We start from the raw sequence: 15,471 nt of genomic DNA, 5'->3' as shown, positions 1-15,471 counted from the left end.
TCTTCGCAAAAACGTATTGGGTTTCAATTTACCCCAAAGAGTTTCACTCTTTTTCAGTTTAGACTTAGTGTTGCGAATATCCGAGTTCGGACCTGTTTTGTATTAGTCTGGTTCTTATTGAAAGGCAAGTTACCAGTGCAGTCACTGATACCTAGCCTGTGTGTTAATAACCTAATACCTCTCACTTTTTAGTCTTTCTTTCGTCTACCTAAGTCCTTAATAAAATAATACCCCTCCGGATTGGCACAAATAGGACCCTTCCGGATTGATAGAATCTAGACCCCTCCGGATTTGGACCCCTCTGAGTTGGTTAATACAAGACCCCTCCGGATTTGGACCCCTCCGAATTAGCAACTATAAGACCCCTCCGGATTCGGACCCCTCCTAACTTGAAAAATCTTTGACCCCTCCGGATTGGGAGCCCTCCGGTTTTGTAAGAGTGGCTTTTCGGAGATTTCCTTTTTTCAACCTATACCCCTCCGGATACGTTCTCCGATGCAATTATGCTCTTTCAATTAACTGGGAAGGGTATGTACTACCTTCCTAGACCCTTCCGGATTGAAGTTAAGCCTCTTATTTGACAATTCACGCTAACGGTGAAGGGTCTTATCGCTGGCCTAACTTCGGCTCGATTTAGCTTTTGCTGTGCCTTTAGCCCTCCCTTCTGGTCTAGAACGGCCTAAAGTTACTTTATTCAACCGCTATTACCTTTTGGTAGGGGTCTAAGGGTTTTTCAGAAAAATTTATAAAACGTGAAGGGTGTACCCCTCCGGATTTGTGTTATTTGGTAAAAACAGTAAGCTCAGCTAATTTCTGATCTATTGGTACCAAGATCAACTCAATATGCTCAGTAGTTCCAAAGTTATTAACTAAAACGTCTTTTTTCTAAACTCAAAAAAATTTTCTCTCTTATAGGTTCCGCCTAACTTTTTCCGCAAATCAGGTCCTTTCGACTTAAAAATTATTGATCCGAGCTCAGAAGGCCTATACTCTTCTAGTTCAATGCAGAAGACCCGATCTAAAACGCTTTTGCTGAAAAATTTTGCGAAAAACTATGCTACCTGTACCCCTCCGGATTGATGAATCCACCAAATCAAACACGTTAAGTTCGATTTCTCTGCAACCCGGAAGGCTTTCGGGTAGCGGTTTTTAAAACTTGTAGATTCACTAGTGGACGTTGTCCGAACAACTATTTTTACTGTTGTAACTCAAAAATTTCAAAAAATTTTCTAAATTTGTAGTGTTTCGTTTTCTCAAAAATCACGAAAATTCGGTTTTTGGTTCCAAAATAGTTCCAACCACTTCCGAACTAAACTTAACCGGTTCTATCTATTGTGGTAGTGCAGTTACGATGTAACACACTAACTTAGCGCTTTTTTCCGTTTGAAAAAATATCGATATCTCAAAAATCGCGACTTGTGGGGGGATCAAAATATCGCTATTTTGACCCTAAAAACCGGTCTGTTTTCGTTGTTTTTCACTGAAAAACGATATAAGACTATTAATATAGGCTATATAAATAATAACATTAGTAATACTATACCCCTCCGGGTTTCCTCAATATCCGAATTAAGGTGCTTAACTCGGATATTCGCAGTTCGGTGAAGGGTCACTACAGTGCAGCACTGTCGAGTACCCCACAGATCACTATCTTACTTTTTGTACCAAAAGGGCTACAAAACTTGTTAACGATACCCAACAGTCGATTGTTGTCGTCGTTGAGCCTCTTCTTGTTGCTCCTTGTACTGCTTGCCGGATCGGTCTTCACCCAAGACCCTTCCGAATTGAGCGCAAATCAGCTGACCCTTCCGGATTGAGCGCAATTTATCATTAACGTGCTTAAATGCTCAAATAACCCTACAGTACAAGCCTCACAAACGGGCTACAAAACTGATCGTAACAATCCTGACTGATATAAATGCCTGTAACAACAATATATCTATCAACAACAAACGGGGGGGTTGGATCACATCTTGTCTGGGGGGATGATTTCTACTGATTTTTTACTTTTTTTTTTTACTGTTTTTGGTTTTTTCGGTTATTTTTTATGTTTTTTGTTTTTCTTGGGTACTATACTACTTTTTTTTGGGTTTTACTTATATCTTTAAGTGTTTTTGGTCACAAACCACTCAGGGGATGAGGGGTTCGCGATTCCCCCCACCCTTCCTGGTTCGTGAATTTTCGGTCTTAACTAGGTTAAAAAACTATTCACGGTAATCCGGAAGGCTTCCGCGTTCCGAACTACCCTTCCGTCCCGGCAGTTTAGGCCTATTAAGGGCGTTAATGTGAGCATCCGCTCGGCGCGGAGTGCTCGTTAACGGTTCCGCCGGTCATGATGTTAAAAAAGAATAACACCCAGGAGCTGCATAAAAACATGTATGTAACATTCGCCCGGAAGATACATATCGACGGATAACAAAACTAAGTCTTAAGACGACTGGCTAGCGTCTAAACAGCTTTGCATGCTTTTTCACCGTCTCTACCAAGCCAGTACTTTTCGGTGGTCTTTCTAACATCGGGTCGACAAAAACGTTACTGTTCTCCGGCTTCGACCAGAACGCTCAAATTAACTTAATTACATGCAAATAGTGAGCTCATGGCTGGGTCTCAGTATCCCCAGACCACGAGGTCACTCCTAAAAACAGGGCTACTACTTATTATATTACTATTGTTTTTGTTCAGTAGATAAAAATCATCATCTCCATCGAAGATGGATCAACCCTTTCCCCCAACTCCTAGCTTCTCATCCTTATCAAAATGAATCTAGATATCAATTAAATTCAAGTCAGGACATGACAGGAAGCTAAAAGTTTATATAACAGGCTAAAAGTTTCAGTCCCGAAACCCTTCCGGATTCTTGAATCCACTGAATCAAGCTCGCTAATCTTGATTTCCTCCTAATCCGGAAGGCTGGTTTCTCACCCTTCACCGTTGCTCGCAACGGCCTTGCAACTATTGTAGCAGCACAATAGTTGCAACTCGGAACGTTCTCTGCTATTCCTGCAATCTGCTGCTGTTTTTCAATCACGATTATCGTTGTTATCGTCAGCGCAACTAATGTTGTTGTGTTTTCTCTCTCGTTTTTTGTTAAAATGGCCGTTTCAGCATTTCTCAGAAATGTGACGTCATCATTCGAATTTTTGAAATTTTAAAATACTAGAATATTCCAGCCCTCACCGTCTGGCCAAACGTTCCAATAACGCTCTTAGTTCTTAAAAACCACCAATCCGGAAGGCTTACTGCTAAAATTCCGAATTCTGCAGAGATTGCATTTTTCACATTCTGGTCGAATGTCACATCATTTTGAACAGATAGTTTAGAATTTTAAAACCTGAAGATGCACAAAATTGTGCGAAAACGTTTGTTTGAATTAACAATTTTAACGCATTCACGAGAGATAGTGTCCCTGACTCTTGAGCCAATGGTTATAGGGCCTATTTTTCTTTAACCTCATATGTGACTTAAGTAGACGACTGTTACATGTTCGATTGTCAATGATGCTTTTTCATTATTAGCTGGTTAACAACTTTGAATCAGGTCAGGATCTCTTTATCAATATAATAGAACTTCAATTGTTTGAAATGAAATTTTAGATTTGCAGATGGAAATGGTCACAGAGGAGGAAGTTAACCCTAAGCCACGTTTGATAATTCTCAAACTTAGTCTAGAAAACTTCAAATCCTACGGAGGGACAGTGGAGTTAGGTCCTTTTCACAAGGTAATTTGGCCAACATACTTTTCTGATTACCATTGCGATAAGCAAGGTTGTTTTAACCGGATACCAGGCTTTTCCCGGTAAATAATTTGATTCACAGGATGACTGAAATTTGTGGGTCATCTCTAACTCTACCTTCAACTAACAGATTCGAAATTTGGGTGTAAAAATTACCAATTCTTATAGCTTTTTGATAATTTTTGTTCAATTTGTTTTTGCTTTAGTGGGCTTAAAATATTGCGGCTTATGATTTTCCCTCGATAATGCAGATATCTAAGAGTTTTCTTGGAGCAAGATTTAAGCTTTTCAGTGCAAGTTAATAAGTTTCTATGCGAAATGGCTGAAATAATCCGTTGATTATTGTAAGTTGCTATGTCATACACTTTGTTGCAGTTGGCAAGCTCCTGATCTATAGTTATCTTTTGTCAAAAGTAAATTTCAATATAGGAACCAGTCCAAAGGTTTTTTGCATCGTGGATAACAGTATTTCTAATTGCCGAGACTGTTTATCCTTTTTTTCACCAAGATAGATTTGCTGTCTTTTTTCGAGTTGCCTCAACTCATTGTTCTTGAATAGTTTAATTTTTCTCGTTTGTTCTTGTTTGATTTTTTTGAAAATTCAATGTGATTGGAATTAGTGTCTTTTCTTGTGTACATTTTGATTAAACAGTATGAGTCATGCAAGTAACCATAAAAGGAAATGATAGTTGAATGAAATTTTTTGTGTAGGGAAACTGTGTAGGCGTTAGTGCTCCTATATAAATCCATACTTATAAGCAAAAAGTATTGTTACAGATGGCTGCTGCTATGTGTTAATCTCTTTCCAGCTTTTATTCAGATTACTGTAAAAAATTGTTATTCATTTCCGTTTCTAGTGACTCTTACGATAATTATTTAGTAACCCAAGATTTTTTGTGTCTCTACTCACAATTCCTACTGTCCTTAAGCATAATTGTAAGTTCCACATACTTCTGATTGGTTCATCTTTTGATAAAATTTTACAGCGATTGGGTACATTTCATTTCACATATCAAATTATCGGACTGCAGCCAGTATTTAGACAGCCGCGTATTCATACTCGTCAGTATTTAGACAAATACTGTATGAACCAATCAGAATCGAGAAAAGACATAAATAATCCAAAATAAATAATAATTATTTATTAATTTCTTCTTTGTCTCGATCCTGATTGGTTGAAACAGTATTTGTCTAAATACTGACCAGTCTGAATACGCGGTTGTCTAAATACTGATATGTATCCCAAATTATCGAATGGCTTTACACTCTATACAAATACAGGTTTTACTCGAATGATATTTCATCAACTGGCGAAGTTTTCAACCAACTTAATCGAGTTGTTCATCACAATTTGCAATGGAAAGGATTAGAAAAATTGCCAACTTTTGGAAAGAGAAGACTGTTACGCAAAAAGTTCAAACGTCCTTATTTATTCACTAACCAGAAACTGGCTTCTATAAAATATTGGTTCAGCTTTTCTGGAAAGAGTTCGGAAAGTACAAAACTCAAAGTATGAGCCTGATTTGTTAAAAATAATTGAGTTTTTTGATGATGGTTTTGGATTTGTGAGTAGTGATCATGTCACCTTTTCAATGAAAAAAACGTTTCGTCAATAGTGACGAAACGTCTAAAGAAATTTCGTCACTATTCGTCAATAGTGACGAAACGTCTAAAGAAATTTCGTCACTATTCCCGAAAACTACTAGCTAAATCTAATATGAAGGGTTCAATCTAAAAAATTGGGGTGTCAAATCCCCAGTCTTTAAATCAAGTTGTGGAAAGCTGAAGCTATTGCAATGCTTTAGTAGAGAAAAGTTAATGGATGAAGGAAAAGTCAAATTTTTTGAATTTTCGATCAATTTTCGGAACCTTTTTTTTGCTTTTTTTTGAAAATTACCGAGCTAAATTTGAAAAGAGGGGGTGGTATTTTTAAGTTTGTAAGAGATTATATAGTAAAATGATATACGATGCCGTAAATTGTTACTTTTTCTATGTGTTTCTTCGAGCATTTTCTATGTGTTTTTTATAAAAGCGAAATCGGGCGCCAAAACTTTTTTGAAAACCTATGTTTTTCTCGAAACTTACCATCTGAAACCTATACCCTTTATACATGGAAAATCTATTCTTTATGTTAAAACATAGGGTGGAGACCGGATAGTCTAAAGCTTATCTTAGTACTTGAAAGTTTCCACCCCCCGGCGGTTTGGCTCCAATATATACTACTAACATATTCCGTCAAAAACTTCCCCGTCAAATTGGAGTTTAAAAGGTTAAGCTGAAAGAAAAAATCAGTTATGTGAAAATTACCTGCGCAAGCCTCAGAAAATGTCCAACTTTTGAAGTTTTGTCCATTTTTTGGAAAGTTATTTTTTTTCGAAAACTTACTTGCTGATTGTGAGGTTGATAGTTCTTTAAGACAAGCATGGTGGTTAGGTTTTCTCTTCGTAAATTGTTTTACTCGGTATTTTTTTTTGTAGAAAAGCTGATATGTACAACAATTTATTTTTAGTTTTTTTACGTCTAAAGAAATTTCGTCACTATTCCCGAAAAACTACTAGCTAAATCTAATATGAAGGGTTCAATCTAAAAAATTGGGGTGTCAAATCCCCAGTCTTTAAATCAAGTTGTGGAAAGCTGAAGCTATTGCAATGCTTTAGTAGAGAAAAGTTAATGGATGAAGGAGAAGTCAAATTTTTTGAATTTTCGATCAATTTTCGGAACCTTTTTTTTTGCTTTTTTTTGAATATTACCGAGCTAAATTTGAAAAGAGGGGGTGGTATTTTTAAGTTTGGAAGAGATTATATAGTAAAATGATATACGATGCCGTAAATTGTTACTTTTTCTATGTGTTTCCTCGAGCTTTTTCTATGTGTTTTTTATAAAAGCGAAATCGGGCGCCAAAATTTTTTTGAAAACCTATGTTTTTCTCGAAACTTACCATCTGAAACCTATACCCTTTATACATGGGAAATCTATTCTTTATGTTAAAACATAGGGTGGAGACCGGATAGTCTAAAGCTTATCTTAGTACTTGAAAGTTTCCACCCCCCGGCGGTTTGGCTCCAATATATACTACTAACATATTCCGTCAAAAACTTCCCCGTCAACTTGGAGTTTAAAAGGTTAAGCTGAAAGAAAAAATCAGTTATGTGAAAATTACCTGCGCAAGCCTCAGAAAATGTCCAACTTTTGAAGTTTTGTCCATTTTTTGGAAAGTTGTTTTTTTTTCGAAAACTTACTTGCTGATTGTGAGGTTGATAGTTCTTTAAAACAAGCATGGTGGTTAGGTTTTTCCTTCGTAAATTGTTTTACTCGGTATTTTTTTTTGTAGAAAAGCTGATATGTACAACAATTTATTTTTAGTTTATTTACGTCTAAAGAAATTTCGTCACTATTCCCGAAAACTACTAGCTAAATCTAATATGAAGGGTTCAATCTAAAAAATTGGGGTGTCAAATCGCCAGTCTTGAAAAGCTGAAGCTATTCCAATGCTTTAGTAGAGAAAAGTTAATGGATTAAGGAAAAGTCAAATTTTTTTGAGTTTTCGATCAATTTTCGGAACCTTTTTTTTTGCTTTTTTTTTGAAAATTACCGAGCTAAATTTGAAAAGAGGGGGTGGTATTTTTCTCCTGTAATTAAGTCCGGAACTTTTAAATAGTTTTAATTTTTTGGTCGAACTTTTGCTGCTTAACATTGGCAATTTGATAGAAACTGTAGCTGCTTCATTGGTGGCTAGTGTTGGTAAAATTTCAAGCGGTCGTGCAGCAGATGTGAGAGTGTGATAGACTTAATCCCAGCAAAATTTTCAAGGTGTTTTTTAATATAGTTTACTATTTAATCAACGTCTTCACACTTGTGATGGTTTTTAAATTTTTCAAATCGAGGTTTCTGAGATATGATGTTTAATAAACATTTCCTACAAATGGCTCTCAATGGTGTACTTTCTAATTTCAAAAATTAGAAAGGCTTCATAAACAGCCAAATAGTTTCTTTGACAAAATTGGTATGTTTAGAAATTCTGCTGTATTGTGGGGCCAAATGGATCGGGGAAGAGCAACGTCATCGATGCGCTTCTATTTGTGTTTGGATTCAGAGCAGCCAAGATCAGGTTGAAGAAACTGTCCATGTCAATTCACAACTCAGATGAAAGCTGTCAAAATATTCCATCATGCTCTGTCGCTGTGCATTTGGCGGAAATAATTGACTCTGTAAGTTTACATTGGGGTGTGATATTGGATGCAGCTATAATTGAGGTTTTTTAAACTTGACTGTTATACCTAGTACATACGGGGAGGGTTATCATGCTTGAAGGACCGAATGCTTGAAAAGTTTCAACCAATCAAAATCGCTAAGCATTCCTATTGCCTAAATGCCTTTCTCACAAAATCGAAGTCAATATTGACAGAAAATGTTTTAAATCAGTGGGAAATAATCAAAAAAATTACAAATTGCAGGTTACAACCGCAATACTATTCAGATAAACATCAAGATTTATGAGTTCAAGTTCATACGAATTTTTCAGTCTTGAAAACGCATCTGCTAATTATCTAATCGGTCAGTATTAACACATTCGGTCCTTCAAGCATGAGGGACGCCACCGTACATACATTTCAGTCTGCAGATCCAAATGATTTCACAATTGTTGCTGGGTCGGAGCTTGTGATTTCAAGGACAGCTTATCGCGATAACTCGTCTAACTATTACATCAATGCAAAGAAAAGTCATTTTAAGGAAGTGCGGGATCTACTAAAGAGCAAAGCGGTTGATTTGGATCATAACCGGTTCTTCACTCTCCAGGTTTGTTTTATTCTTCAAACATCATCACAGTAGTTGCAACCTCGTATTTGGATCCGTCTTTGTATGCAAAAATTTAGAAAGAATCAAGTGCAAAGTTAGATCGCGAAACTGCCCACTTGGAACATAAAAGAAGTCCGGTTTTCTTTATTTGGTTGATTAACTGCGTTTTAGCTGTTTTTTTTTTTGCAATCATTACAATTGTAAATAGCAACGGTATTGTAATCGGGCTCGTTAGTTTTTTCCCGTAAACAAATTTGCTATCAGAGTGGCGAAATCTAAACATGGTAACGTTGTTGCAGAAATATATATGCAGACTTAGGGTTGGGAATGTTTTAAAACATGTTTTAAAACAAGGCAAAAAAAACACGTTTTAAAACGGAAAATAAAAAACTAGTTTTTAGCGATAAAGGTTTTAAAATAAAAACACAGACTTATCTGGGAGTCGAACGCTGCGATAGGGGTATGAGCCGCCTTCCCTTATTCAGTCGGCTCGATCTCTACAATGTTGCACCGGATCTTCTTAAACATTTTGTAGCAAAAGGAAGAGATGATTATCTGGCTTCCGTTTTTCTTGCCGCATATCTTTAGATCATCGGTATTAAGGCAAAAAGTTAGATCGGAACAAACTGTAAAAAAACAATAAAACATGTTTTTTATAAATAAAACGCTGTTTAATTGATTTTTTCAATAAAAAACGTTTTTTCCCAACCCTGCGCAGATTATGAATTTAATGGATATTGGCTTTAATTCTGTCGGATTATGTACCCAAAATGACCTTTGTCAATCGGATGAACGTAGTGAAGACATTTATATATGCCTTGTTGTCTCAATGCTCTACAGTCTTTTTTATTGAGCATAGTTGCATTGTTTGGGTCCTGATTTTTCGTTTAAAGGAGATTCTTGCACGTGAAATGAAACAGTCTATAATTGTTTCAACTCAATCAAATAATCAAGAAATTGCCTAAAGCGTGTTGTGTTCTATCAAACTCAGCAGATATTAGATTGGAATATACTATGAGTGAATTTGGTTTGGACCACTTGCATCTAACCTGGTCCCTTATACGTCTTGCAATAATTTCGTCAGTGCAATAGTTAGCATGTAGAGCAGAATCTGAAATTTCGAACAGCCTCATCATCTTCAGACATGACAAGTTTTAGCCAATCTTTCCTCGTCTATCCTTTGTGGAGGTTTTGTAAATGGGCCTTAAGAATCTATTTATTGGCCTTTTAGACATTGGTGTGTGGAAAATATGAGTGACTTATTGCAATTGTTGTTGAAGGGTGAGGTGGAGCAGATATCTCAGATGAAGCCGAAGGGGTTGAGTGAACATGACGAGGGACTGCTGGAGTATCTGGAGAACATCATAGGCACATACCAGTACAAGGAACTCATGACACTGATAGACTCTGAACTAGGAGAGCTAGAAGAGAAAAGAAAAGACCAGGTGCCAATTTAGTTGCACTTTCACAAGTCCATTCAAGACTTCTTCGTAGCCTTGCCATAAGCCGGCTACTTAACTTTCCCCGTAAACAACTTTGTTCACAGAATGACTGAAACTTTAGTTTTCCTCAATACTACTTTGTCAATTGACAGAAAACTTTGAGCATGGTGTGTTAAATGCTCGTTCTATTCGAGTTTTGTAAATTTACGTACTCCGATTTCAGTATATCATTTTTTTTCTTTATTTGCCTGAAAAGGTTTCGGCTTTCGTTTTATTGGCTTAACGGTATCATTTTGAGAAGTTTGCGCATAAGTTTTTTTATGGAAACATATTTTTAGGCTCAAATTATGTCTGCTGAAGAAGATCTGTCTTTGTTACTACTTTGTTTGTTTTAATTTCATGCTGATTGAACATTCAGTTGGCTTGTTTTAAGAGGATTTTTCTTTGAGACAGAATCAAGACAACGATTTGAAAGTATTGGTAAATCAATTTTTTTTCGACAATTTTTGAAAAAAAAATTGTTTTTTTTTCGGCTTTGTTACCGATACTTTTTTCTGATGCTTATTTCAGATTATGTTGTTTTGGCACGTTTTTTTTCAAAAGTAGCTGTATTTGTTTTGATAGATCTTGTTTTTTTTGACATTTTCGATGTTTCTTGTTTCGAATTCTTTTTCGCGGTATTCTTGTATTGTATCGCAAACGGTGCGAAGCTCTGCTTTGTCTCTGTGTCCTTATAGGGTAAAGTTAATTTTGAAAAACGGGGCAGGATTTACAGGAGGTGTAGTTCCCCTCCTCGATTATCCCTTTTACGGTCATGTCCCAGAATTTATTGAATGGATTTCTTGTTTAAGATGAAACGCGTGGCTCTTGTTGAAGGCGAAAAAAATAGTCTGGAGAAACTGAAAGCGGAAGCAGTGGCGTTTCTGGACCTCGAAAACAGTATTTCATCCCTCAAGAACAAAATCATGCAAAAGTACAAGTAAGTTTCCATTTTAATTACTCATTGGTTTATTAGTGGATCATAAACAATTATTTACTCGTTGTTCTTGCATTGTTTTTTTTCTACGGAAAATCAGCTGCCGACAATATTTGTCTTTTTGTTGTATCATGTAGGAGCATATTTTCTCCTGACTTGATCTATATGAATTCGGCCTACCTACCACATCACCCCACCCATTTTTGGCCCATCAGCGCTAAAAACTACTTTCAAAAAATTAATAGGAACGCAGCCAGATGAAAACGCGATTTTGCAGGCGAAAATTCAATTCAAATAAAAATCTCATATATTAAATGGAAGTCTTCATGCGATATGGATGGACGCAATATTATAATTTTTTCTAATGAGCACAACGTTCAAGAAGGCTTAGATCAGATCATTTAAGAATTATTCAAAGCAAGCAACGAGTTTATTGTTTAAGAAGCGCTGAGGCAAGCACTTTCGAACTTTTTCCAAACAGATTTTTAGAATATTCTAGACAAGAATGATTGAAGTTTCTTGCCTAAACGCCTCATAAACAATAAACTGGTTGTTTCCTCTAAATGATTCTTAAAAGTTCTGATCTAAGCCTTCTTGAACGTTGTTTACACAAGCAATGCTTGCGTTATAGTATGAACAATCTTTTTTTCCAGCCTAAGTTGCAAATATTGTTGCGACGCAAGTATTGTTACGATAAAATGTGTTCGTTTTGAAGGTGTTGATTTTTTTTATCAATAACCAGTTATTAAGTTCAGCCAATGCTTAGGATCTTAACACAGACTATTTTTTTGCGACTTTCGTAACGAAAGTAACTGAATATTTGTGCTCGGGGTTGTTTTTTTTTCAGACATTTCGACTTCTTACCTAGCCATTTTTGACGGAATTTTTTTAAATATTCAAAAGGTATTGTTGTCCTGAGCCTAAATTTGAAAATGTATTCTACCTGTGATCACTTTTCGTAGAGTTACGGGGGTTTGAAGGTTGCCATTTTGGACAATTTGGGACAATTAACGCGCGATGTATTTCGCATTATTAACGCGTTAGCGGAGATTTAATACGTCATGGAAATCGTTCCAAATTGTTTGAAGGAAGCGTATAGGCCATAATTGATTTTCTAGTAGGAGCGAAATTTATCACTTTGTACTTAATATGGCGTGTGGGGGTGATTTTCATTACATTAGATTTTTTCAAGTTGTTACTGCCCCAGAGACTGCTCTATAGATTGAAGCATGTTAGTTGGTAAATTTCTTTAAATTGAATGGTACTGCTAATGCGTCATAATTGGCGTGCGTCTTTGAAAAAATTTTGTACACAAAGTTTTACTCATTCAGTTTTTTCCAGTAGCGTTATCGGTCATGTTTTTGCTTGTATGCGCCTCTGTGTTATGATCACGATTGAATTTCAAGGCCAGACAGTTTTGCCTTCCTTTATTCCACAGCTTTACAATTACAGATTCAGTCTGAAATGAATGAACAAAAAACAACAACCTACTTGCTTAGGAAACCTAACGTTGAGCAAACCGAGTCGGTCTACGGAATAACTTGATGTATTTCAAAGTTTTTAAACTGGAATAGCTTGCTTTAAAAATTTTAAGTTTCCGCGAACTGATTTAGATCAGTCATCCACATCAACACAATCGTCCACTAGTACTAACCGTGCTTATAGAACATTTAAACGAAAATTCCCCAGTCACCCGTTCCCATCCAAACCCGGAACCGCCCGAGAATATATAAATCATCCATACAAATACAACTAAATATATCCAAGAAACCTACCCTTCTTCCCCAATATACATTTAATCAATCTGACACTAACCCTGAATAGCATAATTCTGTAGACGAACATGTATTAATACCCACACTTCATTGGACAGCTTATTATAACTTCACAAACCCCCTTGCTTTACCACTCCTTATTACCTCACAGGAAATCGAAAGAAACAAAAACTAATTATTCAGACTAACTACAGCACTAACCCCTCGACAATTTACGCACGTAGGATTTAAAAAATAACTAAAAACATTCACCGCACCTCGCGCTAACGAATACTCAATAGAGTATCATGATCACAATATCATCCGAGCTAACCAAGATCAATTTCTTGACGTGAATTGATTAAAAGTTTTCAGTTCTCATAGCTTGAATAGCTTACCTAAAAACCCTAATTATTTAGTCAGACGATTCAGCCTATAAAATAAATGGAAATGTTTCTTAGGTTGAATAGCTTGTTTAAAAGAACTTAATTTTCTCGCGAACCGAAACAGTGTATGAAATAACTTTTCTAAGTGTCAGCGGAAATAGCTTGATTGAAAAAACTTTTTACGAACCGCTTCGTATACTTCAAGTTTTTCATAGGTTCAATAGCTTGTTTAGAAGAAGTGATTTGTTTGCGAGCAGCTTTGGTCTATGAAAAACTGGAAATAATTCATAGCTTGAATAGTTTGCTTGAATAATCCTGCCTGATTTTTGCATACTGATTTGCTATATGAAATAGTTGAAATGTTTCTTAATTAGATAGCTTGAATAGTTAGCTTAGAAAGGACCAAATTTTCCGCTATTCGATTTAATTTGAAATAGCTTAAAGTTTCAAAGTTTCATTTCTTGAATGTTTTCAGTAGAAAAACTTTAATTTTTTTGCCATTCGAATTGCATCATGAAGTAACTTACCGAAGTTGAAACATATCGAAGTTTCATATTTCATAGCTTGCTTAGAAAAGCTTCACGTTTTTGCGAACCAATTCTTTTTTTGAAATTTGAAATTTTTCCAACCGGTTTACGATATTGCTTATTTTGAAATTGTTAGAATGTTCAGAACAACAACTAATTTTTTGCGATCTGATTGATTAATGGAGACAGGATTGCTAGTTCAATTCAAACGAACACTAAAATGCGCTCGTGCAGGCGAAACACAATTCAAATAAAACATTCAGTTCAAAATAATATGCTAAGGCAAATTACGCTCTCCAAATCCGAAGGGAAGAGCATTATTTGGAAGAGCCTTAACGTGATGTTATGTATTTTTTTGTAGATCCGAAGTTAAATAACTTATGTGAGAAATGTCTAATTTTTTTTTCGGTTTGCTTGATGACAATGAGTAGTTGATTGACACTGTTGGCTATATTTGTGGTCGGATTTACGGTGTACACAACCGGATGCTTTTATTGATGATTTTTGTTTTTTTAAGGTCAGAAGTGACAGCTAGCAAAACCAATTTGGAGACCAATTTTAACGAACTGAAGGACGAATTAGACGTAAAACAGGCATCTCAACGAGACGTGGAAAACCAAATCATGAACATCAAAAAATCCAAAGAGGAAAAGTGCATGTACATTGTAATATATTCTATTCGCAATTGCAACTAAAGAAAGAAAACTGATTTCTAATTTTTAATTGTTCAGAAGCATTTTAATTGTTCAGAAGCAAGTTCTGATAATAATGTTGGTATGAATTGCCGATTGTTCTAACCAGGGGCGGATCTACGATTTTCTCGAGGGGGGGATTTACAAAAAATGTTCGAAATTTTTTCGACCTTTTTTTTGGCCGACCGAATTGATTTTTCGAGCTCTCCCTAGCCACGGTTTGGTCCGTTTCGGACAATTTTTCTGCACCGCAACCAAATTTTTGAAAAAACAGTCCAAAAAGGCTTTTTAGGCACTTATAGGAAAATTTTGACCAAAAAATCGCGTTTTTTCGGCGCGAGCTCCCCCCTCAAAATTAGTATATATTGGCGCCAAAGGCGCTTTTAGAAAATTTTTAGGGTCGATGGGCCAAGAATGGATTTCTTAAAAAATACCAAAGGGGGATCCTCTGGTCGGTAGGAGGTCGAATCCCTGAGGGGGGGGGGGGGCGGACGGCCCCCTAAATCCGCTACTGGTTCTAACTACCAATGATTGGAAAACCAAGCAGAAAAAGGTGGGTTTTGAAGTAATCGAGATTAATTTTTGAGAATCGATGAACCTGCTTCAGACTTTTCTGAAGGTGGCGATGATTTTTCTTTTGCTTTCTTTTCAGTTAGTCTTAAATTTTGTTCAGGCTCAAATTTAATTTCTCACGTTTTGATTTTTGATTTCTTTTTAAATTCACTTCATTTTTTTGTTGAAAGGAAGGCAAACTCCAGTATTGAACAGGAAAAGTCACGAACAATGTGATCGACTTCTAATTTCGAAAGTGGATTTTATGTTTACGCTTGCGATTAGCAAGCGATATCAAATCGGAATATAGACTTTTTTTAAGCTAACAATTAACAAAATGAGTTGAATCACTTGACTTGCTCAAATTCATGATATTCGAGTTCAACTACTAATTACGGCTGGCTACTAATTACTACAGGGGGACTTGAAAAAATGCTTTCACATTGAATATTGAATTTTTAATTGAGTATTATCGATTTTTTAATGATTTTTTTGTTTTTATTGTGCTATGACTGTCGAATATGCCTGGCTTCTATATCTTGTCTGATTACCTCAGCGAGCTTGCGAGCGATAGTGTACTAGTGCGAAAATTCTTTGTCTAACCTTACTCGC

General features: G+C 36.1%; 1 protein-coding gene across 1 annotated transcript in view; it reads left to right on the top strand.

Moving 5' to 3' along the window:
* The window catches only part of LOC134854594 (structural maintenance of chromosomes protein 4-like), a 402,174-nt gene that overhangs the window by 336,354 nt on the left and 50,349 nt on the right, over nucleotides 1–15,471 (top strand). Inside the window, exons 2-6 of the mRNA XM_063870921.1 lie at nucleotides 3,591–3,718; nucleotides 7,747–7,941; nucleotides 8,348–8,530; nucleotides 9,811–9,975; nucleotides 10,824–10,951. Coding sequence (XP_063726991.1) covers nucleotides 3,602–3,718; nucleotides 7,747–7,941; nucleotides 8,348–8,530; nucleotides 9,811–9,975; nucleotides 10,824–10,951 — 788 coding nt within the window. The 5' untranslated portion in view covers nucleotides 3,591–3,601. The remainder of the gene's footprint in view (nucleotides 1–3,590; nucleotides 3,719–7,746; nucleotides 7,942–8,347; nucleotides 8,531–9,810; nucleotides 9,976–10,823; nucleotides 10,952–15,471) is intronic.

Source organism: Symsagittifera roscoffensis, chromosome 9 (genome assembly GCF_963678635.1).
Source record: "Symsagittifera roscoffensis chromosome 9, txSymRosc1.1, whole genome shotgun sequence".
NCBI lineage: Eukaryota > Metazoa > Xenacoelomorpha > Acoela > Convolutidae > Symsagittifera > Symsagittifera roscoffensis.
The sequence above is the reverse complement of the archived record's forward strand: the minus strand, read 5'-3'. Positions and strand labels throughout refer to the sequence as shown.